Raw genomic sequence first — 27,707 nt, forward strand, 5'->3', positions numbered from 1 at the left:
TAGCTGTTATTGTACAGTGTGATGGCATGTGGCAGGGAAGATGTCCTGTATCTGTCCTTTCAACAGTGGAGCTGCAGCAGCCTGTGAGATTAGATGCTCCACTGTCTGTCTGCTGTGTGATGGAGAGGGTGCTGATCATTGTCCATGATGGATAACAGTTTGTTCAGCTTCCTCCTCTCCACCACGGTCTCAAAAGACTCCAGCCTGAGACCAGAGCCAGCCTTCTTGATGATCTTATCAAGTCTGTTAGTGTCGCTGGCTCTGATGCTGCTGCCCCCAACACACAACAGCAGAGAAAATGGTGCTGCAACAACAGACTGGTAGAAGATCTCCAACATCTTGCTGCACATGTGGAAGGATCTCAGCTTCCTCAGGAAATAAAGTCTGCTTATCCCCTTCATGTACACAGCCTTGGTGTTAGATGTCCAGTCCAGTCTGAATGGAAGTTCAAGTCCATAAGAAATAAATGTATTACTTGTCCTTCATTTGACACAATTATGCTGCTGTATGTAAAACCAGGCTACAAAATTCCTTAACACTTAAGTGTATGCTTGATTAAGTATGTGTAAATTTGTCTTGTATTTTTCTTTTCAAACAGGCCTTCCACTGGCAAATCTATGAAAAAATGGGGCCAATTCAAATTCATTTTAGATTATACATTTTAATTCTGGTGCATTCTTCATCAGAACATGTAAATCCATATGCAATTGAATAACTCCTCCTGTTTTTACAATGACTGAACAATGTGGCTTTGTAGATTATAGTAAAAAAAAAAATTATTACTAATGATGTCAAACAGGACTTATAGAAAAGTGCATGGACTTATTGTGGATCATTGTGTTGAAAAATGTTATATGGAGCTTGCTGCTGCAACCAGATGAAGTCTTTGCAGTAGGTATGGCATTTAAGTATTTGAAGATATATGGTTTGATTCTACACAGGCCTTTCAAATAGGCCAAACGCTTACTTTTTTAAAAACAAAATACAAGGACAAGTGATATAAACATACCCCCCAACCTTTCCTGTTTAGACTAATGCATTTATCAAGGTCTTATCCCAGCCCCATGTGTGCTGAAGAGGGTGATATAGGCTTAGCATACAGTGACTCTGCAAATCAGAAGACAGGTGTGGTTTCTCAGTGTTACTCCCCTGATTCACAACATGAACCTCATATTTGCTTGACTTTCAGGGTGTAAGAGTTCAGTTTGGGAAATGAGTCCTGTAGATGGATTATATTTCCATTTGGATTTGGTTGATAAATAAGGAACAACAAAAGGGCACAAATGCACAATTTTAACAAATTGTGATAACATCTAGTTATGATGGAAAGTGTCCAAAGATAAATAAAAGACAGTCATGGGTCATGTTGTGAAATTGCCAGTAAATGAGGTAAGCAAATGCTGGACAAACAGTTTGGAAACTAGATAGGACAGAGCTAACATGTAAGAAAAAAAAAATCCATAATTTAATCAAACTTGAGATGACACCACCAGAAAATGAGGAGGGTCGTCCTTTCCTGTCCCTGATTGGGCACACCCCCAAAACGCTCCTACACTGTCGGTCTGTTTGGTTAATTTGCCTCCTCTGAAGCTCCAAAAGCCAGCTTGCCATTGGGCAAATGACACGCCAGTCCAAAGGTGAAGCTATGCCTCCCACATAGACCGATCCGTCGGCTGATGTGGAACCAGTGCACGGAGGACCAATCAAAATCCTTCATTTTGACAGGCAAGTTTTCCTCGTGCACGGAAGGGGACCAGACAACTCTACCGCGCGTGCTCGCGTGTGGGAGTCGTTCAAGACTTCTACGGGATGCAACTCAAGTCTTTGCGCTGGATTTAAAGAATCCACAAAATGTATTTATATGTATTTATTTTCCAGTGAATTAATGAAGTTATACTGGTAATTGGATAATCTTATATTTTAAACAGCTAGCATGTGCAGTGTAATGACAAACCTTCAGTTTTGTCAGAATGGCCAATATCGTGCTTTTGTATCCATTCAGTCGTGTTTTGAGTGAAAAAGTGGAAACGTGATATTGTGAAACTCCACCACAACGTGGAATTATCGTGTAAGAGGTGTACTTATTTTAAATAACAGCTGAGCTTATTTCACAGCTGGGGACCAATTGTGCATCGTTTATATTATATAACAGCATTGAACTTTATGCTGTCTTGAACCTTGTTCTGTCTTCTACGTCATGACGCTGGGGCGTGTTCTGTCAGTTTTCCTTGGCAGCACCACGCTCCCCTTTGACAGAGCTTTGCTAGCTGTCGCGCACTGTAATTCGCAAGCCATTCAAACTAAGTAGCTAGCCAGTGATCTAATTTAACACGAGCCCTCGCCTTTAGGATCAGTTAGCTTCAGCAAGGCACTCGGGACCGCTCTAACCGGCATTTGACAACCGTCAAAGGGACGCGACAAAGATGTCGAAGGACACGGAAGGAAAAGGCGAGAAAATCATGGATATGGAGAGCAAGGTGTTGTGGTACCCGGACTCCAAGAGGAACACACAGATGGACAAATTTAGGATACAGGTCAACGGGGACTACGGACTTAATCTAGGTGAGTAGGGAGGAGGGAGGAAGACAGAAAAGGAGACACAGACATAGGGAGAATAGGTGTGTTGGAGTGAATAATACGGGCCGAATTTTATTCAGCCTACGAAGCTGGACATCTGAGCTAATTAAAAACAGAAACCGTGACCTCCTCCTGCTATCTGTCCACATCAATGACTGTATATGCATTCATTAGTCTATATACATTGTCAACTTATTACCTTTAAATTACCACCGCATAAAGCTGCTTTGCAAAGCAATCTTTCAAGCTAATATTAGCTTTGGTGTGCGCCTATTTGTTAATAAGGAGACTGTGAATTAGCATAAACGTATCCATGCATTGATAGACTTGTGAGAATGTTGATAATTTTCACAGTAATTAGCTGTTTATGATGCTGCAGCTCTGCTTTACTCTCATGTCTGGATTACCGTACTCCCAGCTCCTGCCTGCAGAGCTGCCAGGCGATGTGGCCTATATCAGTTGTCTCTTTGAAAGCGTGTCCGTTTAATCCAACAGGGTTGTGGAGGAATGCTAAAAAACTTGTTCTGCAGGGTGTTGAATGAATATAGAGCTCCCTCTGTATTCAGACAGAGAGCGAGTTACGTATAATGGGAGAGAGTGTGGAGAGGCGGTGTAGGCAGCCGTGGCGCGTTTGTGTGTGTGTGTGTAAACCTAGAAAATAATTAAATATGCCAGAAGCTTAACAAGAAGAAGTTTAACATATGTGTTAATATTCAAAATTGTCTGAACATTCACTTTAAATTCTTTTCTTTCACTTTCATCAAACAAAGCAGTTAATAGAGAAGAGAGACTTTCCTTTAGGCAACACAATATTGTGTTTATTTCTCTTTTTAAACACGAAAAGTGCATCAATGCCATAAAAAGTGTCAGCATAAAACAACCAAGGAGGAGAACATCAGTTCTGCTCGATCTGCCTGCGGCGAGTTGGTTAGTGACAGAGTAACCGTCACTTAGTCATAAAGGGTCAAATATTTGGAACCACCGCTTTAAATTATGCTGTTAGATCGATGAAGAAACCAAACCTTTGTGAATTTTCCCAAATAAGGGCTTTACCTGAAACATCAAATCACCAGTCATCAAGTAATGTGTGGAGATTACGAGCTACTTTAACCTTAGCCTTACAGAGCAAATGGCCAGCGTTTGTAGGAATGTTCTTTGGCTTCTGGTTTGTCTGTTTTTTCTTATATTTAGTGAAGCGTAACAGCTTTACATTCTACAGTATGTTTGATTTGAAAGTCACATGGGTATGTTAATATTTCTGCTATGAATCGGCTGTAATAACTGACTGTCTGTTTTCCAGCCAACTACAATGACCTGTACCAGTGGTCGGTGAACAGCTACCCAGAGTTTTGGGGAGAGGTGTGGCGCTTCTGTGGAGTAGTCAGCTCCAAACCTTATGAAGAGGTGAGCCTCATTCTGGCACAGTGTCATGTAGTATAATAACATTTTCTATAAGACATAGTTCAAACAGTGACTGCAGTGGCTGCCCCTATAATGTCACACACAACCCTTTTAATGTTTGTAATATTTATAATGTTCACAGTGTGGCCATAGCTGACACGTTGCAACCCCATGGAATTATAGGATCACATTCATTAAGCACACAATTTATTTTGTTTTTCAACATTTTTCACCAGATTTCCAAGTGCGGTACAAACTACTAAAGGTTCTAAAATATTTTACTATGCTCGATTTACATGGTTGGCAGCACAGATATCGTATTGTATTACAAATCTTTAAGCTGTCATCAAGAGCTGGTAGTCTTTCCTGTCATGACATCTTGATGTGTTGTGTATCTTTGTTTTCCTGCTCCCGTGCAACTGACTGCCAACAAATGTTTTTCATGTTTTTCTCATTCCCACAAATGCTGAGATTCAAACCTGAGGTGTGGGACTTTAACATGTAAATGGACATCTGTTACATCCAATGAAGCCCATTGTTTCTGAAATGTTTTAAGTGTAAATATGACTAAATAACTTAACTGTTGCACTGTCAGTGGGTGGACAGTCTTCTGTCGGCCTTAGTTTTAATGGAAGGAGCATTATCTGTTATGATTAATCCTACATGAGCAGATACATGAACTGATTTAACCTTTCATTGATTGAATGTAGAAAAATTTTTAACTGTTGGAATCTGCCAGGGAGACACGTGGAAATCCTGCTAAAATTTACACAGAGAACATTTCTGTTTGTTGATATTTGGGTCATTCCCCTGTCTGAAATTATTTTGCTTATAATGGCTTATAATTTCCGACCAATTTAGCTTATTTGTTGACTTTAAATTTCTACCTGTTTTATCAAAGCTACATTAAGCTAAATTTAATCAGCTGGCAAAAGGGGGTTTCACTGAATTAAAGTAGTTTGTGTGTACCTTTTACTGTCGAGCCTCTTAATGTTGCTTAGTTCCAGGATATACAGTAGCCTTAGGTGGGTGTGTGAGTGTGTGTGGTAATAAATTGCGTCTTTGCCATGTTATTAACACTCCCTCCTCTTGTAAACATGCATAACACTTTCCACATCACGTTGGCCACGTTTTCTTATTAATCATGTGTCTTCTGATCTACTTAATTCTCTCTTAAGTTTGCTGAGAGGATTTGTTTTGACAGGGAGACAATTAACCAGTCAATCAAGCATTTTGTAACTGTGATCCATAGTGCTCTGATTTTGTTTCGAGTGCAGTAACACAGTCGGCTATTATACTAGAAGAGGCACATGTTTCATTAGTGTGTAAAACAATGGCTATCAGTTTTGAGTGCTTTTATCTCACAGTCCCATTTGTGTCCTCAATAACAAATGTGAGTGCTGTAGAAATTCTGCCCATTGCAGAAATTGCTCTGATTAGTCATATCTCATTATTTATGTTTTGTATTCCAATTTTATTTATTTTATTGTACAATACTCTGTGCTGTCCACTTTCTCAAGGTCTAGAATTTAAGTCTGTTGAATGAGAGAGTATGAGGCTTAATTCAATCATAAACCTACATCTCTCCTGTGTTTGTTCTTTGTGTGTGTTTTATGGGTGTATATCAGGTTGTGGATGTATCCAAACGGATCTCGGATGTACCAGAGTGGTTTAAGGGAGCACGGCTCAACTACGCTGAGAACTTGCTCAAACATGCAGACCAGGACAAAGTAGCTCTTTATGCTGCAAGTAAGTATGCGAGGATGATTTAAAAACTAAGTGATATCCAGCAATATGTCCGACACAGTGCTGCACCTCGGATGTCGACTCTGTTGATCTCCAGTCGGAATCAAATTCCAACTCTTGTCGGTGTTAATTCTATTCAGGGAGCACACAGTGTGCATGTTGACACGCACACACATTAATTCTTAAAATACAACAACATAGCACTTATTTTCTGTATTATTCTAAATCATACATTTTCACGCTCAAATCAGGCAGGACCTGTTCAGTATCACTGGAATTTTATTTATTTATTTAATTATTTATTTGGGCTTGTGTGCTCTATTTCGTTCGTTCCCCCAGGGTGAATTTTTAATAAGCTGTCAGAGATTGATTTCTCTCTCACAAAGAGCTTGTTGCTTTCTGTTTTGTTTCAGCCTCACACTTTCTATTTGCACATGAACTAAGCAGAAAGTTAGGAAGGCACAAAAAGAACAGAGCTGAGGGTGCTTTCGAGTACAGGATCGATGCAGTGTTGAGCACAAGGCTGCGCGCGTCTTCTTGTTATTAGATTAACCGCTGCTCCCTGTTCTATCTCTCAGGACTGTCACAACCTAATGGGTAGGCCCTTCTTTATTGCCTGCTCTGTGTGCATGTGAGGGAGACTGGACTTTTGCACGCCCATGTACACATACCTGTGCACACAACCTTCTCCAAGGAGCTATAATGTAATCATGAGCAGACGTATTAGTCACGATGCTGTGGATGCTTTGTGAATGTCAGAAAACTATTATTTGAAGAGACAAGAGGACCGTTCCTGTCTGTGTCTCTGTCCTGCCGCACTATCCTCCTCTTTTTATGTCTCCATCTCTGCTGTGACCCAGTTGTTTGTTTTTTTTTTTGACATTTATGTCAACCCTTAAATAAAAACAATGTTCACAAAGTGGTACACAATTCATAAAATGTCCAAACCAATCAAAATATATCCATGTGTCTGACTTTTCTGTTTTGTCTCTGCTTCCCAGCGGAGGCAAATGATGAGATAGTGAAGGTGACGTACGGGGAGCTGAGGCGTGATGTGGCGTTGTATGCTGCAGCCATGAGGAAGATGGGTATCCAGACTGGAGACAGGGTTGTAGGTGAGTCGCAAATTTATTTCTCTCTGTCTGACTGGTAGATGGACGCATACCACCACAAAGAGGTAGTCCAGTCGTCTTCATCCTCTCGTTCGCTCTCTTGTCTTTCTTCTTCGAAACCCGTTGCAGCATGAATTGGACATGGAGTCTTTTGAGTTATTTGTGCGTGTGTTTGTGCTCTTTGGTAAAGATGGCTGACTGTCGTGGCAGAGTCAGAGCTCTTTCTGAAAGTCACCATTTAGTTTTTCAGAGTTCATATTTGTACAGGGAGGACTGGCTGAGCTGGCATGTTTTCCCACTGTACTGTACATTCATCCAAATGGACTCATTTATACCTGCCAGCCAATCAGTATAAACTACCTCTGAGCTGCGCCATTGCAGCAGCTGGAGCTTCAGTGCGTGTTATGTGTATTTTCCCCACCTCAGTTTGCAACCAGTGTTTTTTTAAAAGTATTTATTTAAACAAATTTAAGTGTCTAGTGAGTTTATCTCTGTCACTTTACAAGGTTGTTACCACAGTTTGGGTTGTAGAAATGCAGATTGAGCTGTTAGAACTGCTCAGTCATCTGGAGTTTAGATCCTTGGGGATTTTCAGACAAAAGCATCTCAGACTTCTGAACTGACTTGTTTGTTCAGACAGATTGTTGTTTGGTGGCATTTAGAGGTTGACTCTCACACAGCCATTCATAAAGTTGCTGACAGTCTGCTATTCCGACATGCTGATGAATTCATGCTGCATTTATCTTACTTGTTGAACTTTCTTTGGTATCAGTCATTTATAGGAATCACATTAATGTAATGATGTAATAATAGTATCTTTCTTATGGCTGCTTAACAGATCATTTTGGTGGCATGTCTTCAGAAGGGATTTAACTTGAAAGCAGTTTATCATCAGGAATTATTAAAATAGTTCACAGTGCCTGAAATGTAATATGACACCTCTAGGATGCAGCTGAAGTGTATGTGAACGAACTCCACTGAGTCTGTTTCGTTCTCTTTCCAGTCGTGACACTGCAATTTGGATTGAGCTGTTTGTGCTGTGTTAGTATCAAGGGATAAGTACATCTGAATAGTACTGTGTGTCTTCATGCCTCACCCTCCAGAGCTTTGACTCAGAACTTTGGCAAAAATGTTCCAATGAAATGGCAAAAATTTGCACAAACTCATGAATGGAACAATCTGACCTCTGTTAACACCTGTTACAATTTTCAGTCACTGCTCACTGAACGGTTAATAGAGGTGAATCTGTGCTGCTCCCTGACATGTCATCTCATTTCATAATGAAAGAGTGTTCACAAAAAGGGCTGTCATACAGTGTGCAACTGGAGCCAGGCACAGGCAGTGAAAAATGAATTAATAAATAAATTCTCTGGCCTTATGTTCAAAATATTTCCAGCTTTTATCTTGAAGCAGCAAATCTAACGTCTGTGGCTGCAGTTCACGAGCTCATATTGAGCTGCTCAATCCAGGAATGACCAGGGTGTGTATGAAAGTTCACGGGCGTATGTGTTCAGAGAAAGTATTGATATTGCGGTAGATAAATCCATTAACTAAATGACTTAAGCTCTGTGGGAATCTCATTAGAAACACGGGATGGATGGAGGAAGGGACAGAAAGGGAGATGGAGCTACAAAAACGCATGGAGAGCAAGAGACAGACACCAGTGACTTCATGCCTCCTTTCTCACTCCTCCCCATTACTTTCCTCACGTATCTAAACAAGAATCCGTGTGTGTGCGAGAGAGAGTGAGTGTGTGTCTTAATTTGTGCTCACTTCCTTCTCCCCAGGTTGTAACTAAAATGTCTTGTCAGTGTCTGTAATCCAGGAGATATAATAAGCACTTAGCTGATGAATGCAATGCAACCAAGATTTATTGTAGGGCATGTGTCAGTGCAGTACACACACACACACACACACACTCATAGGTTTGCACAGCTTCTTTTGTTAGGACTTTGAATTGACCTTCATTCATACAATGTCTACTGCCACCCCATTCGTAAGATTAAGACCACAGTCGATGCCATTGGTAACATTGTCCGTTGTCTCAGCCCTACCTTCACAGCTAATGTTTATCCACTGGACATTGTGAATTCAATAAATCACACACTAGGTCTCACAGTCACTTAGTGCTGACGGGTGTGAATGTGGAGTCAATAATAATCCATCCATTCATCCATTTTCAACACCATTTTATCCATCAGATTCGCCGGGGGCGCGAGGGGAGGGGCTGGAACCTGTTCCAGGGTGCGACCAGTCCAGGGTGCACCCGTGGCCATGCTAGCCAGTCGACCACATGGCTGACACACAAAGACAGACAGACAGAAATTATAGAAAAAGGAGCTGAAACCAAAGAAAACTGTTATCATCAGGACACATTTTACTGAAATACTTGTTTCGTTGCTCTGAGTAGGGAAGGAGATATTACTACTACACATGTGGCCTCTTGGTGTGGCTGTTTTTCCAGAGGTGGCCAGGGCTGTTTAACAAAAATCTAGTTTCTGCTCAACTCACAGTCTACACTAAAATGTGAAGAGAAATCCAACTGAGTCATATTTTTTCCTGCCTCTTGAGATCAATACCTGTTTCATAAATATGAAAAGAACATAAGATATACAGATAAGAGATAACACACACTCACTCTCTCTCGCACACACACAGATAAGAAAACAGTAGCCACGTGTTAGAGCATAAGCACTGTGAAAGATGGTGCACTGAAAGAGTCAAGTTGGCTTTCATTTAGTGATTATCAACATTCACACAGACCTAAAAAAAGTTTTTCAGAAGTGTGAATAAATAAATGAACAGGATCAGCAGTGTGTTGCTTTGACGTGTAAGCAGTGTTACAGAAGAATAATAAAACAGTGACTCATAAGAGATACCACAGAAGCAGTCAGGCAAGGTGTCTTGTCTTATCTTATGATCCATGATGCCATTTGGCCTGGTCCAGTCTCTGGGGATAATAATTTATGAGAATGACTGTAGAGCCAGTACAGCAAGAAGGTGATCTGTTGGCCCGACATGTCACCCAACCAGGATCAGCTTCCTGGTAACAGTAACTGATAAAACCGTGATTATTCATGAGTCATAAGAGGTGAGTTAGGTTTATAATTTCCTTTGGCTGGTCAGAGTGCTTGGCTGTAACTACTGACTGTAGAATTGATTTATTGTGTGTTACTGTACTTCGTATGCTTCTCCTCCTTGTTTTCTCTCTACGTCGTCTTCTACATCTTCGTTTCCTGTTTTTATTAGGAGATTGCAAACCACCTTCAAAGGACTTGAAAGTGTTAACGACCATCCACTTAACCTAATAATAACAGCTGGTAAATAGCTAATAATATAAATTTCCCATTTACCGGGCTCATAATTTATTATGCATCCCTGGTTATATTACATACATGTTATGAGCCGTCAGCTTAGAGGTAGCATGAGAGCTTCTGTGCTTCTTTTTTACTTCATGCTTACATTTTTGACATAGTTGACTGTTATTTCTCTTTTCTGTGGAAAATAAACTTTAAACTTAAACAACTTTTGTGCAGTAGATTTAGTTGAATTTAATTTTTGCCGTGATAACTTGAGCTGCATTGACACCTGAAATTCCAGATTGAAGAAGTTCAGTGTTGTGTTGTGTTGTTCAGTGTCCACGGTGCTGTTGTCAGTATCGCTCTCCTTTTGTCTCTGTCTCTATTGCTATAATATATGCTAATATTAGAGTGCTAGACTGCTTTGTTAGCAAGTTAGCAAGCAAATAGTTTTGCCCACTATGAAAAGATAACAACAACAAATAGTTTCAGTAGAGTAGAGAGAAGCAGATTACGCTGTCAGATTAAAAACCTGTTGTGAATTTTGGAAATGATTATATCTATCTTCTTTCAATAAATTTTGACCTTAGGGCTTCCCAGTGCTTTAGAGTTATTGGAAATGTTTGAATCACACGAGTCAGAAACACTCCTATGCAGTAACCAATGGAATCTAAAACTACACACATAAATATAACACTAATGATATTAGTGTATCCTAATCAAAAACTGGTCAGAAATATCTGGTTTAAGAATGAATAGGCAAAAAAGGCTGTGCACCATTCAAATATTGGTTTAGTTTTCGAATGTCTTTGAATCTGTGATACTTCAAACAGTTGGGCATGGCCCTTGTACTTTATCTCTGTCTGTAATAAATTGTGTTTTATTTATTTATTGTATACTCTTTTATGCTAGATTTTATCTCAGAAGCTCAGGTTCTTGTCATATATGGTGTTGTGTTCTGGGCGACAACATTACATAACAGATTGATTGAAATACAATAAATACTGTGCTGTTGGACATGTTGATAAAAACATTACCAGTGATTATCAAAAGATTCTTTAACATCATTTTTCATCAAAGGAATCATGCAACACTGCATGTTGCATGTGTGTGTTCAATCAGTAATGGGTTGAATGCAGAGAAGAATTTCGGTGTGTGTAAAAATATACAGACAATAAAGGTTTGAAGTTTATGCTTCCTCCCTGATGTTTTCCTCCTCTTTCCCTCCTCTCTCCCTCTTTAGGCTACCTACCCAACAGCATCCATGCAGTGGAGGCCATGTTAGCAGCAGCCAGCATTGGAGCCGTTTGGAGCTCTACATCTGTTGACTTCGGAGTCAATGTAAGGAAGACCGAACTGTACTGTTTATGGATTGTAATTCATTCGTTACATATGTTTGAGTTAGACTTTCTTTTATTCCATATTAACTGATTTGGGGGGGGAAAGCAAGAGGGTTTCAGTTTCGAATCCCAGTCTGGGCCCTTCTGTGTGAAGTCTGCATGCTCTTTAGGTGTAGAGTGTTTGCGTGTGTGGTTGTCTGTATGTGTGTGGTGAGCAGTCCAGGATGTACTGAGCCTCTCGGCTGTAGTCAGCTGGGATAGGCTCCAGCCCCCCTGTGAATCCTCCATCTACAGTACTGAGCCACACTGGACCAATGTTCTCTTTATCAGTTCTAATAGAAGATTAATTTGTGGCAAACGCAAACACGCAAAGTAAAAGCGAAATATGTTCTATCAGCAATAATATTTTGTGTGTGTGTGTAAATAACTGCAGCAAAATCTTTTTGTCATCTTGAGTCCTGCTTCTTATTTCTGGTGTGCTACTGCCCCATCTGGCAAATCAGAGAACTACACTCAAACGTGTTATCACCCTCAGTGGTTATTTTTCTAGTTCATACTTTAATCAGTAGCACACTCATATTTCCTGTTTTGCAGCGCTGTTGCAAAATTAAGCAGTTCAAGTCAGAGCACAAATGTTGTGGAGGAAGCTCTTACTGTAGTAAATGATGGTTTTTATTTTGTTGTTCCTGAGCCTTGTGGACAACTTTTATTCAACTGTTTTTTCTTTAATTTCCTTTAAAGATTTAAGACTTTCTGCAGTTCCACTTATTTGTTCTTACTTTTCATGTTTGTCCATGCTTAACCCTGTCTCTGTCTCTGTCTCTTTTGTTAAAATCAGGGTGTTCTGGACAGGTTCTCCCAAATCCAGCCCAAGCTGATCTTCTCTGTGGCCGCTGTGGTTTATAACGGCAAAACACATGACCACATGGAAAAGCTCACCACTGTTGTCAAAGGTTGGCACCCGCAAGTTCTACTGTACATTGCCATCAATTCATTATAGGGAATGACAAATACTGGCTTCATCTGGGTGGTAAGAGCTGCTCAGAGAGTTATTAGATGTTGTTAAAGGGGTTTTGGTCTCTTTACAGCAATTAAAACTTCGAAGGACTTTCTGCTAACAAGTAGAAAGATAAATTAAGGATAAGACCAGCAGAGGAGAATATATTAGCTCTACTGTGTTTTAAAATAAGCTGCTGGAAGAATCCACTCACAACAGATACTGGATAAATGTTAAGTATGAAGTAGGATTTTTTTTCATCTGCTACCACAGGACTGTTCACAGTTTCCAAACATCTTTGAGCCCCTCGCTTAAAAAAATCTTCAATGGGTTTGTTAAGAAGGAGAAGAAGAAGAAAATGTGATACATGGCCATGGAAATAATGCTTGAATTCCTCTGGTGACTGACTTTTTATGATGTAATAGTATGAATCAGCCTGTGTCCTTCCCTTTTGTCTCTCTGTAGGTCTGCCTGACCTGAAGAAAGTCGTGGTCATTCCCTACGCTCGCGCCAAGCATGAGGCTGACCTCTCCAAGATCCCCAACAGGTACATGTCTGCTGTCTGAACCCAACCACTCTGAAGTGTTAAAACTGAGAAGCTGAAACAGATGCTTTTGTATGTCTGAAAGCAGGCCAGAGATGCACTCTCTTTCCCATATATTATATAAATCTGTTCTCCAATTTCTTCTTTGGAATTACTAATATAAATTATTTATTATTTATTATTCTCTCTGTCTCTCTTTTCTGATCTCTGCAGTGTGTTCATAGACGATTTCTTGGCATCAGGGCGTGGCGAATTGGACCAGTTTCCTCAGCTAGAGTTTGAGCAGCTTCCATTCGGTCATCCTCTGTTCATCATGTACTCTTCGGGCACCACGGGGGCTCCTAAATGCATGGTCCACTCTGCTGGGGTAAAAACACATCAGCTTCCATTACTCCATTTATGGATCACTCTGTTTCTCTTTGTTGAGCTGGCACAAACACAATTTCTGGGTTGTCCTGTATTCTTGTTTGTACTTGTATAACATATAATTGATTACAGTCTGTAAAAGTTGGAATAAGGAACACCTTTACAATTCAAATCAAAGTGACACTTTTGTTGCTGTTTTTGTTGCTGTTCCCCAAGGGTTAGACAGACCGCAGCTGTTTCACACACACACACACACACACACACACACACACACACACACACACACACACACACACTTTGCTCCCATCTGTTTGTAAACCTCTCCTGGGTTTAGCCACATGTACAATTTGATAATCAGTGCATACATTGTATGTTAATATATTAGTACACATGTGAACAAATTGAAAAGAAGCTAATAATCCTGGAGTAATGTAAGTGAATTCTAAAGTTTAGAAAACAATCTCACCTCAAGGTCCATTTATTAGCTGTGGAGGAGCTTTGAATCATATCACATGATCTTGATCAGCAGATAAGTACCAATTGTTGTGGAATTATAGATAACTGAATGCATTTTTTCTCATTCATTCTAGCTTAAGTTTGAAGGTTTATACTCTTTTCTATTATCTATATCTGTTTTGTTCTGTTGTCTGTCTATTCACATTCTATTAATCGATTAATCGGACCAATTTGCCACTAGAAATTTTTGTCACTTCATCGTCTGCTTCTGCTTCTCTGTGGTTACTGTGCATCTGTGCCATTTGAGTTTATGTTACATTTTCCACCACAAGATGGCAGCAAACGTCCATCAGCAGAACTCAGAAAGATTAGTGGCTCTCAAGAGAGTGGATGAATGAGGTTTTTTTTTTTTTCTCACCCTGCTACATATCACATCTGAGTGAGTGAGAGTGTCAGATGAATGTGTGATTTCAGAAGGACCACTACACTTTGAAGGCTGAAACACTCAGCCTTCAAAATGGATTAACACACTCAAACAAATGCATTCACACATTTTCACGAAACAGTCATTCTCCCTGTCTGTCCCTCACAGACACACCTATTGTTTATTTTTTTTATGTTTTCTGCTTTGCTTTTACCCTCCCATCTTTTTTCACATCAGCTTTTCTATCCTTAACTTGCATGCATTTTGTTTTTTCCCTCCCTGCTCATCTCTTTTTTTAGACTCTCATTAGTTTTTTCCCATTGCTTTACTTCTTCTCTCCTCCAGCTTCACTTTCATTCTTTCTTTTATTGCCATCCTCTCTGTCTCTGTCTTGCCCCCCTCCTTCTCCCCATGCTGCCGATAATTGGACAGTAATGCGTTGGTGAAAACATTTCATATTGCGACGCTGGCAGTCCTCTCTGGCTCCACCAATTAGCCCCGGCACTGTTGTGCTTTCTGCTTTGTTACGGCTCTGTTAACATGCTGTCAGTAGCAAGATGGCACGCACCAAAGGCAGGGTATGGCCGCCGAGTCCTGCCAAGGATTACATGCACTTGCGCATACGCACACATACGGAGCACCTGTGTGTGCAAACAGGGACGTCCACATGGACTGAAAACTAAACCACACACAGCGACACACACTCATACAGTTCATACCCACCACCAGCGATAATAATCTTTCCGAATGAAATGGCTTGGTGACTGTGGATGAATTCACACTTAACACAAATTGCCCTTTTGGTCAAACAAAGTGGTCAAACTGTGTGTAGTGGTTGTGGTCAGAGGCATTTTTATGCACAACTCTGAAAGGAGTTCATAAATATTTCAGACAGTATACTGTTATTATTTGAAGGTAGAGAATTGAAATTGCAGCAACAAGGCAACAATTAACAAACAAATAAACTTTAAAACATTTCAGTATGTCTCTCTCTCTGTCTCTCTCTCTCCCTGTCGCTTTATCTGTCGGTCTGTGCAGGGCACGCTCATCCAACACTTGAAAGAACACATTCTCCATGGCAATATGACCAGCAGTGATGTCATCATATACTACACCACGGTAGGTCCGCAACCTTTTCAAAATAAAAATGCTCATGCTCCCGAATTTTTGAAGACCAGGGGAACTTGTTGTTCTCTCATCTCAAATATCAGCAGGGGTAGAATGTTAAGTATTGTGGGTCATTTTTAATCATGAGCCTGGTCACAAAGACACACACATACACACACATTAAAGAGCTGCGTTGACCGTTGAAGGTCAGAGCTGTGCGTAATTTTTGGTTATTCCTGGAAGAGTTTATCTCCTTTTGATGATAAACACTGGGCAGCATCTCTTTATGTTGATTAAAGCTGCAGTTTTTGTCTTCTGTGTATTTGTGAGTTCATATAATTAGTGCAAAATTTAATTTTTGTGTGGTTTAGTTTTTGGGTTTTTTTTGACACGTGTAGGTCTTTGAGAACAAATAGAAAGGCACGCATTTTCTTGATTTAGAAACTGATTCTATTTGTATCATACAAGGAAATTTTAAGATCCTGTGCCCACTACCAACTGATTTTTTTCTTTTTTTTGTTGATTAATGAATTCACAGCATGTAGTTTATGAAACAAGTTAATAGAGACAAAAGATGTAAGTAGTTTGGGGTCATGGGTGTTGTTGTGTTAAACAACAACCACTGACAATGAAATCTGTTTGACGTGACGCATTGTTTCCCAGCTAATTGTAATCATAAGTGCCTCATACAGAACATCCACAGTGTATTCTGCATGCGCCCTGCAGGCAGTTGTATAAAGCTCAGCAACGAGTAAAAAGAGAAACAAAATTATATGAACAACAGATACATAAAACTCAAAGTCTGCTGGAGTTCTCCATTTTGCTACCCATTTATCCATGTTGATGAGAAAGGAGTGTTTATACCAGATAAACTGACTGTGTTTGTATCTGTGTGTGTGTGTGTGTGTGCGCGCTCTCTGTAGACCGGCTGGATGATGTGGAACTGGCTGGTGTCTGCTCTGGCAGTGGGAGCCTCAGTGGTTTTATATGATGGTTCACCACTAATGCCCTCGCCCAATGTACTGTGGAACCTGACAGACCAGCTGAGGTAAGTTAGCCACACACATGTGCACAAACTCTCACACACACAGGAACAGGAGAGCCTGACAAAAGGGAGGGACAGTGACTGAATCTTTGTGCTGTTTATCGCTCTATATTGAAAGAATGTCTTTATTTAAAGTGAAAAATTGCCCTTTGAAAAGGTGCTACTGTAATGAAGACTCTGTGGCACCATTTATATTAATATTGAGATGATGGTTATCATTACACAACATCAGAAAAACATGAAAACACGCAAGCAACAGTGCCTCATTGTGAGCACACTTGCTTTCAATCTTAAGGTTCTGGATCCTCCAAGAAGTTGCCAGATGATTCATGGAAAAAAATATCATGTTTTTGTGTTAGGGCTGAAGGGGCACATGTCCTTGCCCTGTTGTTCAAAAATTGTTGAAGATTAGATTCATCCTGAAAGGGAGAATCACCAGTCTGCCTACTGATTTTTACCAGTAACCACTATAGCCTTAATTGAGTGCTGCCCAACCTGTGATGCATTTTCAGTACATGTGGTGCAACTGGCATAAGAATGCAAGAGGTGCAAGAGAAGAGTCTTACTTTGTGATGTGATATTTGGAGAATGAAGAACAGAGAGACAGGCATGGAGAGTACAGACAAAAACCAAACAATGACAGGAAAAACAGCCAGATATACAGAAAGAACGTGAGAAAGAAAAGTGAACAGGATGGCTTTGTGAGAAACGAGATGAAAAGAAAAACATAAAGGAAAGAGTATTGATCTTGTATTGTCTTTTGAAGGCAGTGGGAAGAAAGAGGAAATGGGCAAGGATAACGGTGCTTGTGTGAATGTGTGCGGGCATTTCAGATTTAATAGGAAAGACGGTGAGCTTATATACAGCATTGTTTCTGTGTGTTTCACTATTTCCTTCTGTGTACCTCTGAAAAAGGCATGCAACTGTGTGAGCTCCTCTCTGAGAAAGTCAAGTAATTTTCGGTTTATCTTCAATTAAATGTCATACGTTGTTTATTTCTATTCTGTTTATTTTTTTTTTTTTAGCATTCAAAAGCAACTTTTCACCTAAAATGTAGACCAAACTTATTTATTGTCCACGCAGTTTGTTACTAAGGCGCAGGAGTAAGAAGGCACATCTGGCTGTGATCAGGTCGAACACAAGGGGAATCTAAGAAACGTGCAAGCATAAACAGTCAGTGGGAAGATGGAAAGTGGGTGCTGTTCAATACAGATCACTTGAAACAGCACAGATCGATGTGGGAAGCATCTGCATGAGTTGAAATATTTCAACTTTGCAGACGAGGTGAAGGCTTATAACTTTGCTTTGTTCAAAATTGCAAATCTCGTCTTTTCATAACCTGTAGTAGGAGATGTCCAAAAGCCTTTATGGTTCAGTTTTGGATCAAATTTGGTTTCAAATACTTAGCTAATGTGACTTAATCATCTTTCATTCTTGCACATTTCCTCTTTCTTAATCATCAAGTTTATCTATTGACTTATAGGTTCACTGATACTTTAAAAACATCACTGTAACAAGAGAAATTTGTGTCATCTGCAAGGAAATCCATGAGGAATCCTCTCACCCCTAAACCCCACCAAAAAATGTCACCTGATGTGCACTTGAGCAGCATTTTGAGATTGGCATCTCCTGTGTGTGCGCGTGTGATGTGTCTTACTGAATACATTCAGTGGTTGAATTATGATAAAAAACTGCACTCCTATCAGCAAAAGTGAGTAACCCTTTAAGGCCGTGATACCACAGCAGGGACTGCATATTGCCTTCAGCGAGGACAGGAGTAATGGGGAGAAAGATGTGACACAGATGGGGAGGTGGTAACTGTAGAGCAGTAAGTGCGGCGCCAAGATAAAGCACTTCTGCTACAAATCAGGATCTCCTAGTTGATCCCAAGACTAGCTCCTTTTACAATTGCGCTCTGAATTATCAAATTAGGATCTTAAAGTGGTGATTGGTTCCCTTGTAAATATATAATACTGCCTGATAATGAAGTAACAACAAACAAACAGAGCCATTAATATGAAACCAAATTTGATGTCACAGAAGAAATTATTGGTTAATGTTTGAGTATCAGCGTTGAGAAGGAACACTATCCATATTGTACATTCCTAGTTAGAATACTGTTTTCATTAAAGGAATAAAGGAATTCAGCTGAGGGGCTGCCAGTATGACCGAAAGACAGATGAAACCTTTTAAAATGTGAGAAGATTTTTGAACCAATTAAGTGCTGATGTTGCCACCTAAGTCAGATTTTCCAGATCCCAGCACTCTGTGGAAAAACCCTCTGGGAGAGCCTGACATGAAATATTTTACACCCACATATATGGAATTGAAGTTGGACATTTTAATTGGAACTAAATCTGTCAGACCCTTCGAGAGTCTCAAACTTACATCGAGGCTTCCCCTCAGTCGCCTTGAATTTTGTTAGTTAGTGATGGAACTGTAATAATTACTGGTGTATGCGTCGTCACACTCAACAATTGACATTTACAGTTTAAATGTCTTTATGAATATTTTTGAAAAGATGGCATTTTCAGTCATGGGAAAGAGGTGGTAATTTTACACAACAAACTCCTCTATTTGCTGAAATGCATTATGGCAATTTTGCCCACTGATAAAAGGAAAAAGCGAGGGGAGACTGAAACACTGGGGAGAGTGTCTGAAGACTTATTTTTAGTTTGTGTTGAGCTGACGAGTACTTTTGTGTAAGAGAGACCGTAACTAATGTGAGCCACTGCAGATGTTCATTGTGTACAACTTAATTTTACCAATTACTGTGTGAAACAATCCAATTTCAATCCAAATTCAAGAATAATTTCAGCATCTTATGTCTTTTAATGAATGGTGGATTGTCATATTTGGGTAATGGGGATTTAATATTTAATATTTCAAATATCACGTATAACCTTGTATAACCTTAATGACCCTCTAAAAATAGAAAGCCTTATTTAGGGTTGTATGAAACCTTTGAGATCTTTGGTTCTGCGTAGAGTGTGCAGAAGTTGTGGCAGTGACTCAACATGGGACCTGAACGCTGAGATCTTCATTCATTGTCTCACTTTTGCCTCTTTTACTGCGGGCAAACCTAACCTCTGCGTGCACTGGCAACTTTCCTTGTCTGTATCATGTAGAGATTTATTGAGATTCCCCATCAGGGCTGTAGGGAAAACAAAATAGCAGCATTCCTGGGTAAAGCAAACAAAAAGGTTACAACATTTATACTTATGACAGGTTCCATCTATTCCACAGGACTTTGAGGGCTCGGCTCTGAGGATTTCTTCATGTCTTCCATCTTTTATCTGTTATGTGTTGAGCCGATAGGACAGAAAAATCCCTCCTGTACTTTGTTACCAACTATGGAAATGTTCTCTTTTGACTGAAATTCTCAGTCACCCTCTTAGGAGGTGATGGCTGCTGATACGGTTTAGCAGATTGCACCTTGCCAGCTCAGTTACAGTAATAGACATGTGGGCACGGCAATTTAAAATATCTTCTCGTCTTCAAGTTGTGTCTAAATGTTGTAAATTGAAGACTCAAGTCTTCATCAAGTTGTTTACAGAGTTGTTTTTTTCATTCACAAACTAAACAACAACCATTCTTGATTTTAAACTGCTGCAATTTACTGTGAATTGCCACGTTAATTTGAAGCTATGTCAGCCTCCATGACTGTCTGACACCGGGTTCGATTGTAACACAAAAGGAGAATGCTTTCTGGCACAGAGCAGAAAGACCTTCACAATACATGATGACAGATAGACTAAAGTGCTGGTGGAAAAATCATTTTGAACACGTCTGTCTTTTCAGTAATCCATGAGAGATAACAATTGCATTTCAGAGAGCTGAATATCAGAATCCTGTTTGTGAAATGAAGCAACAGGGTTCATAGGAAATTAATTTAATTTTAAAAGCAAAAGGGCTAAAGATACTGTCGGCATGATATGGAGGCTGTCTATCACACTGCACATTTCCTCTTGGCAATAACACCAAGGTACCCTCATAATTTTAGTATTTGTGGATTTTGAAAAATGATGTAATGCTTCTCACTTTGAATATTCGCTCATCCTTTTCAAACTAAGAAGAGAGCAGTAGTCCATTCTTATGTTTCACTTCTTCTTGAGGGTGGAGGACAAGTGCAAGATTAGTTTAGAAAACATACGCTGACAAGTGGCTCTTCAAATGCCACATCATGACAAACGTAGGGACACGTTAATGTGATAACTGCTCCAAGGTGCTCTCGTGTTTGATAGACTTCGAGTGTCTCTTATTGGCTTAGTAGCTTCCAGTAACATGTCTCCCTGGAAACAGACATACAGGTTTTACACATGCAGGCGCATAAACAGAGACTCACAGCTTCTCCTCCACCCTCCATCCTAAACATCAAATTAGCAGCCACACCTGGCCACCTGAATCCAATCAGAACAGAGTGACCCTTTCCATGTTAGCCAGCAACGAACAAATCCAGACATGGACGGGGGGTCAGAGATGATGGATAGAGTCGTGTGTGTGTGTGTGTGTGTGTGTGTGTGTGTGTGCAGATGACAAATGGTTTCTTTGAATTTGAATTTATGTGTATCATCTGCCGTATCTGGTGGCTGTAAGTGAATGTGGAGAGCAGATCTATCCAGATCAATACAGATCAATACGATCCATACACACAATGTGGGTATATACGCACAACATACACACAGCGTTACTAGAGGTGTACACACAGTATCAGTCGTGGATCAGCGGTTAGGGTGTCGGACCCGTAACCGGTGGATCGCTGGTTCGATTCCCCGTCCCGGTGTCCATGGCTGAGGTACCCTTGAGCAAGGTACCTAACCCCCACTGCTCCCCGGGCGCTGCACGCGGTCGCCCACTGCCCCGGGTTTGCTGTGTGTGTGTGTGCACGTCACTTGGGTGGGTTAAATGCAGAGAACAAATTTCGTTCAATGACAAAATATGTCACTTTAATCTTTTTAATCTTTTTTTAATTTCTCTTTTTCATGATTAGTTATTAACTAATGTTGTATTGTATCTTCATTTCAAAATTGCAAGCTAATGGTAAACTCAGTTTCGGAAATGGAAAGAGTTTCTTTCAAAATTAGAACTTAAATTTCTTAATATCAGAGAAAATGATGTATTTAACTTGGGCAGAGGTAGGAACTATGTGCATCACTGAGAAATAGATGTAATAGACTGAATGTTTAACTGATGGACTTATCAACCAAATTGACAGGTTGGGCATTTATTAACCCAAGTATTCGTTAATATCATTATTTTTAACAATGTCTTTTTGGCAGTACCTTGTTTTGTATGGGCTAATTTATTTATTTATTTTTAACATTTTCTCTTTCTACTGCAACATTTTTACAATTAACAATATTCCCTCCAAGTTGAATGCTCATGGATAAAAGGGTTGATAAAACAGTAAGATCTGTCAGAGATTTTGCCATGCAGTTTATATTTCTTGCACATTCATTAATGTATTATTACGCCATTTGTGGGCAATATTGCAAATAAATGACAGGGACAGTTTTAAGGCAAAATTGTGGTTTTTTTTAATGATTTTTGCATTTATTTGATCAAGAGCTTTGATTTGTCACGTCTTATTTTGCTGAATTAGCCGGTAGCAGACATTCAAGTCTGGTTAATCCACAGTATCCCATGCACATACCACTGAGACTGAAATTACTTCTCGCCACCTTTGCCCTTAAACCCGCCACCCACACCCCCATCCCCACCCACACTCACACCTTCACCCTGCCTATCAACAGCCTCTATTGCCACTCAATGATTTTAACCTCTGAGGCAGTTTTGTGTCCGAGAGACAGACTCCTTTTTATCTTTTTCTGAGTGACAGGCATGGTTATCACAGTGATAGAAGGCAATTTGATTGATTTGATGTCAACAAAAATAACTTGAAAAGACAGAAAGACACAAGCACATCCATTCACAGAGGCAGACTTTAAAAGGCCCTTTGTTTTTGAAGCTAAAACTGCAGGGGAACACAGAAGTGACGTTTTGTCACTTCTTGCCTTCCACATGTTGTCCAACTGTTGTCAGCTGTCAGGGTGACTTCCATTCACACAGAAGAAAGCCACCTCCCCAAGTCGTTTCATTTCAGGGTGGCTGTGTGCAAACATCCTGTCAATACATTCCCCTTTGAACTATTTCCTTGTGGAAAAGGAGACGCTTTGTCCTCATATGCTAGACTGACCATCATTGTGTTTTTATTTGTTCAGTTGAAAGTCAATTCCCAATCAGTTTTTTTTTGTTCTTATCTCTGTGTGAAGGGTTGACTGAGCACACAAGCTCTGTTTCAGCATCACCTTGCTTTACATTTACCCAGTCACAAGCTCTCCTCTCCTGGGAGCTTCCTAGTGCAGCCAAGCTGCCGAGCAGCTCCACTGGAGCAGATGGGATTAAGGGCAAAGGCTGTTCAGTTACTGTTGCCCTTTTTTATATTTTTACATTCAGCCCACAGACGTTGAAATTATGCCTTGTCACGCACAGATTCAGGGCAACAAATGGAGAATCGTCAGTTCAAGCTGAGCACTGAAGTCGTGCTTCCATCAGCTCCTCATTCATGCTTCACTACCAGTGTCCCACATCAGCTTCTTCTCTAGCAGCTGAATGGTAACATCCAATCATATTTGTGATGATGCGCTCTCACTATCACTCTGCCAGTACAGACGAGTTGCTGTTGCAGCTCCCTCAGCCACCCACCCACCACCAAATGTGATCAAACTTTTCCTATTGTCATGTTAACTAAGATCTGATGTTCCGGGGAGTTTATTAAAGAGAATTTTTCTTCTTCTGGGGCTGAATTCTTCACCTTTACTCCCTCTTGCAAACTTGCAAAGCTATTTATCAAAATTATTTAGCCTTAAAGGTGTTTTTAAACTCAAAAGAGTTTAAGAGAGCTCTCTAAGTTTGGCTGATATTAGATCCTATTCGCAGTACAGCGGTGGAGGACAGGACACACCTTCTTTGACATGGAAGTGGAGGTGCTGTTGGTCAAAATGAATAATTCAGTATGTTGTATTATCATCGCTTAGTTTCAACTTGTTCCCGACGGTTGATGTGAACATTTGTTCGTATGTCATATATCTTATATATATTTTCATACATCTTCAGTGTCCACGTTTGCACTTAATTTATCTGATGTATTTTATCTTCCAGAAGCAGAATTTGTCTCCTGCTTCACTTTTATTTTTTTTGTTTCAATTTCTTACAATTTCATCACAATTTATACTTGTAATGTAGAATTGCAGACGATAGAATCGATTAAACATTAAAAATGGCAAACTCAAACTGTATAACCATTTACAATAAATGGTAAATTTCTTGAATTAAACCTCTGACTGAATTTAAGTCGTGTGCCATTTATATAAGTCCTATCCAGCTAGACTGAGTACGCTCTAAAACAGACCTGGGCAAACTGTTCCACAAAAGGGCCGGTGTGGCTGCAGGTTTTCTTTCCAACCAAGCAGCAGCACACCAGACTTGACTCATTTAATCAACTGATCTCAGTCTTCAGACAGTTGATTGGTCAAACTGTGTGCTCTCTGTTGGTTGGAGCAAAAACCCGCAGCCACACCGGCCCTTTGTGCCCAGGTCTGCTCTAAAACATGCTGGCTTACTTGCCAAAATAACACAGGAACCAAACCTTATGGCTCATGCAGCGAATAATTGTTCAAGTTAGAGCCGTGACACAAAATCTAAAACTTACACACTAGAAGATCATCAAAGTTGAACAAGGCATCCAGCATTTCTCCAATGCACGATAATATTCACAGTAACAGTCCTGATGAAGACAACCAAATCAAAACATCTGGGGAATAAAGCCTAGTATTTGTTTCATTGTGATGGACAGAAACTAGAATTACCAGTCTAAACGATGGTAAAGGATCATCATGTCACACAGTATGTCAGTCTGTCTGTCCATCTGTCCAATTATGTTTCAACATTTTGGTCTTGAGCAAGAAATGTCGGGAAGAAAAAAGTGACCAGATTGCCATGAAATTTGGCAACAATGTACACGCCACCCCAGAGGATGATTCATGTTTGCTAATTTGGTTCTGTTGTTTAAAGTTTCTGTTGTCACAGTGTAGTATACAGTACATCTATGTAGGAGGACTTTTGCGATAGTCATTGTTTGCAACACTGACTCAGATTCAGTTTTTTCACAAAATAATGGACAACATCTTCCCCTTATACAAAGATGAATTATGTTCGAGTTTTTTGTTGTTGGAAAAGAATGCTTTGCTGATCCTTTATGTCGCTATGCGTAAAATGCTTTCAAAAAACTGATACCCGTGTTTTCCTTCATTTTCTCTTCTTCAGCATCACGATCTTTGGGACAGGCGCCAAGTGGTTGTCTGTGCTGCAGGAGAGGAGCCTGAAACCCGGTGAGTTGTGGACACAATCACAAACGTGTACACACCTACACGAGCATGCACGCAGACATCCAGAGATGCTCACTGATAACAAGCAGAAACTCAGAGAGAAATGCATTCACGCACACACGCACGCACACACACACACACACACACACACACACATAAACACACACACACACACACACATCTAGTCTCTTAGAATGGAACCTGGAACAATAAGAGCAGATGGACATGATAATGATTATAATGGCGATGGTGTTTGACTGTAAATGTCCTTCATTCCATTTACTGTGCGAATCAGCAGTTTGCTCTGTGCTCCGGTGTTTGACACTGAATCGAATGGATAAAAGTGCTGTTATGATAATTCATGTGAGTCATGGATAGAACCAGCTAATTGCTTTTAGTGTCATAAGTCTCCAGAGACAGAAAACAGGTCTCTACACATAATCAGAGTTGTGCCGGTGCTTATTAGCCTTCCTGCTAACCTTCGTACGTGCCGTTCCCTCTCTGACACATACTGTGTTGTGACAGAAAGAAAGCACAAGGTAATTTTTCAAATTGTTAGGCTCGAAATCTCAATTTGATGTAATTTCAGTCCATCAAGCAGTGCTTAGTTTGATGATATTTCAACTTTTATACCAGGTTCTCTGTAATGACGGCAGCGCACTTCTCTCTTAATGTTAAATTAGCACTTATAACCAGTGTTTACTGCATAGACAGTTGCTGTGTGTCTCAGCTCTCAGTGCACTCTTGTAATCACCACAAATCTTTATTCATGGTGCTTGCTTTGTGTGTGTGTGAGTGTGTCTTTGTGCAGTTTGTAAATTAGTTAAACACGTTCCCAATTTGTGACTAATCAGAAAGGCAAGAAAAACACAATGTCCAAGCGCTTGTCTTTCTGTCTCCCCCTCTCTCTCTCTCCCTCTCTCTGCCCCACCCACTTCAGTCAGCCAGCCACTTGATCCATTTACCATTTTGTGTGTATGTGTTTGGATGCTTATTAGAGAAAGAGTGTGACAGAGGGAAATGTGTCTGTGTGCGTGCATTCATGCCTCCGGTGGGCTGGGGAGGGTGGGGGGAGCTTCTTCACTAGCTTCCCCAGCGGAGGGGCCCTTTTCCCCAGGCTGACATTTGGACCGGACACCTGGAGGCATGGTGGGGGGTGGCAAGAGTTCCTGCTGTGTGTGCGCGCTTGTGTGTGTGTGTGTGTGTGTGTGTTGCATGGGTGTGTGCTTGTGTCAGTGTGTTTATGGGGTGAGGTTTGGTTGCTGGAAGCTTATTAGTTTGCAGGGTGTTATTGGCATGTGGATTGGGCATGTGTGTGCGACAGAGTGTGTGCACGTATGGACCTAGGGAACGGAGACTAAAGGTGTGTGTGTGTGTGTGTGTGTGTGTGTGTGTGTGTGTGTGTGTGTTAGTACATAGAAACTTGTGTGCTGTATCACATCAAAATACACTGCCACAGTATGCAGGGGTGCATGGAGCCAGGTGCACAGGTGCATGCTCATATTGACATTTAAGTGTGTGTATGCATGAATTTTACAATTTTCAGTACTTGATGTACAGAAATATAGTACAAATAATTAATAGTACACACAATTTCCTGCGAGATCAATAAAGTTCTTATCTCTATAGTAATGTACAGCATCTTAATGAGATTGACTGCACAGTATGTATGGAAGCAATTTTTGATTCCTCTTTTGTCCCTTTCTCTTTTTTTTGTAATTTTTTCTTTACCCTTTTTGTCCTAAGGGGAAACACACAACCTCCAGTCTCTCCACACCATCCTGTCTACTGGATCTCCTCTCAAACCTCAGAGCTACGACTACGTTTACCGGTGCATCAAGAGCAACGTGCTACTGGGCTCCATCTCAGGTGACTGACTGATGCTGACACAGTTTTTTTCAGTTTTCCTACCACTTTAGTTGTATCTCAAGGTACAAATTGCTGCAGTATTTTAAAATGTTGTTGGTGTCTACCACATTAATGCTATCGGCTACATGCAAAAATAAGTGCAAAATAAAGTGATAAAGCATATTCAAAACAAGCACAAAAGGACTGACATATACAAAGGAAATTCAGAAAAAATAAATTGTATAGGGCTGTACATTTTCCTCACCACCCACAACATCACTACACACACTCGCACTCACACTCTCACACACACACACACACACAAACAAACAAACACAGGCCCTTTCAGCCCATTGTTATGTTGACAGGGCAGTAGAATGCTATCTGTCTCTCTCTGTGAGTCCTGAAACGTTTAACATTTAGCACAGTTTGGTTGACTGACGTATTTCGGACACACACACACACACACACTCACGCACACACACACTAACACATATTGAGTAGCAGCTTCGAGCGTCACACATCCAGAGACTAACAGCATGTGTACGCGCACACACACAATGACAGGCAGGTTGAAGGATTGGACACACAAGCATTGACTGAAATGTCACCCACGAGGCAGAAATCTGTCCTGAGAAGGAGAAAAAGAGAAGCATGGAAGCACTGATTGCCTCGTATATGTTTTTCTTTGAAGTTATTTTTATTGTTTTGAGATTTTTGCAATATGACGACAAGAACACCAACAGGAAATCAAATGAGGCAAGAAACTCCATACGTACATTTTCTGTATGCCCAGGTTAGCTCCAGCTGTGTTGAAGAGATAACAATGTCTAACCTTAAGATTATCACCCAGACTTTTGTAAACACTGATCACGATTGACCGATGTTTAGAGTTGTCTGTTCGTAACATCGTACTTGACCAAGACAGTTTCCCCTGCAGTACAGGTGTTACTGTAACAATTTGGCTATGCTTACTTTCAGTTATGTCTTCCTAATAAAGTGGTGCAGGTGTTGGCGCGTTTACAGTCGGTCTGATCATCTCACAACTCACATCATGT

At 40.4% G+C, this 27,707-nt stretch overlaps 1 protein-coding gene across 1 annotated transcript in view; it reads left to right on the plus strand.

Annotated features, from left to right (window-relative positions):
- Positions 1–2,202: 2,202 nt before the first annotated feature.
- The window catches only part of aacs (acetoacetyl-CoA synthetase), a 33,656-nt gene continuing 8,151 nt past the window's right edge, over positions 2,203–27,707 (plus strand). The window contains exons 1-12 of the mRNA XM_046385382.1: positions 2,203–2,562; positions 3,878–3,981; positions 5,607–5,727; positions 6,726–6,839; positions 11,379–11,476; positions 12,314–12,428; positions 12,938–13,019; positions 13,230–13,383; positions 15,301–15,381; positions 16,293–16,417; positions 24,740–24,804; positions 26,548–26,670. Coding sequence (XP_046241338.1) covers positions 2,424–2,562; positions 3,878–3,981; positions 5,607–5,727; positions 6,726–6,839; positions 11,379–11,476; positions 12,314–12,428; positions 12,938–13,019; positions 13,230–13,383; positions 15,301–15,381; positions 16,293–16,417; positions 24,740–24,804; positions 26,548–26,670 — 1,321 coding nt within the window. The 5' untranslated portion in view covers positions 2,203–2,423. The remainder of the gene's footprint in view (positions 2,563–3,877; positions 3,982–5,606; positions 5,728–6,725; positions 6,840–11,378; positions 11,477–12,313; positions 12,429–12,937; positions 13,020–13,229; positions 13,384–15,300; positions 15,382–16,292; positions 16,418–24,739; positions 24,805–26,547; positions 26,671–27,707) is intronic.

The sequence above is a fragment of the Scatophagus argus genome, chromosome 4 (genome assembly GCF_020382885.2).
Source record: "Scatophagus argus isolate fScaArg1 chromosome 4, fScaArg1.pri, whole genome shotgun sequence".
Classification (NCBI taxonomy): Eukaryota; Metazoa; Chordata; class Actinopteri; family Scatophagidae; genus Scatophagus; species Scatophagus argus.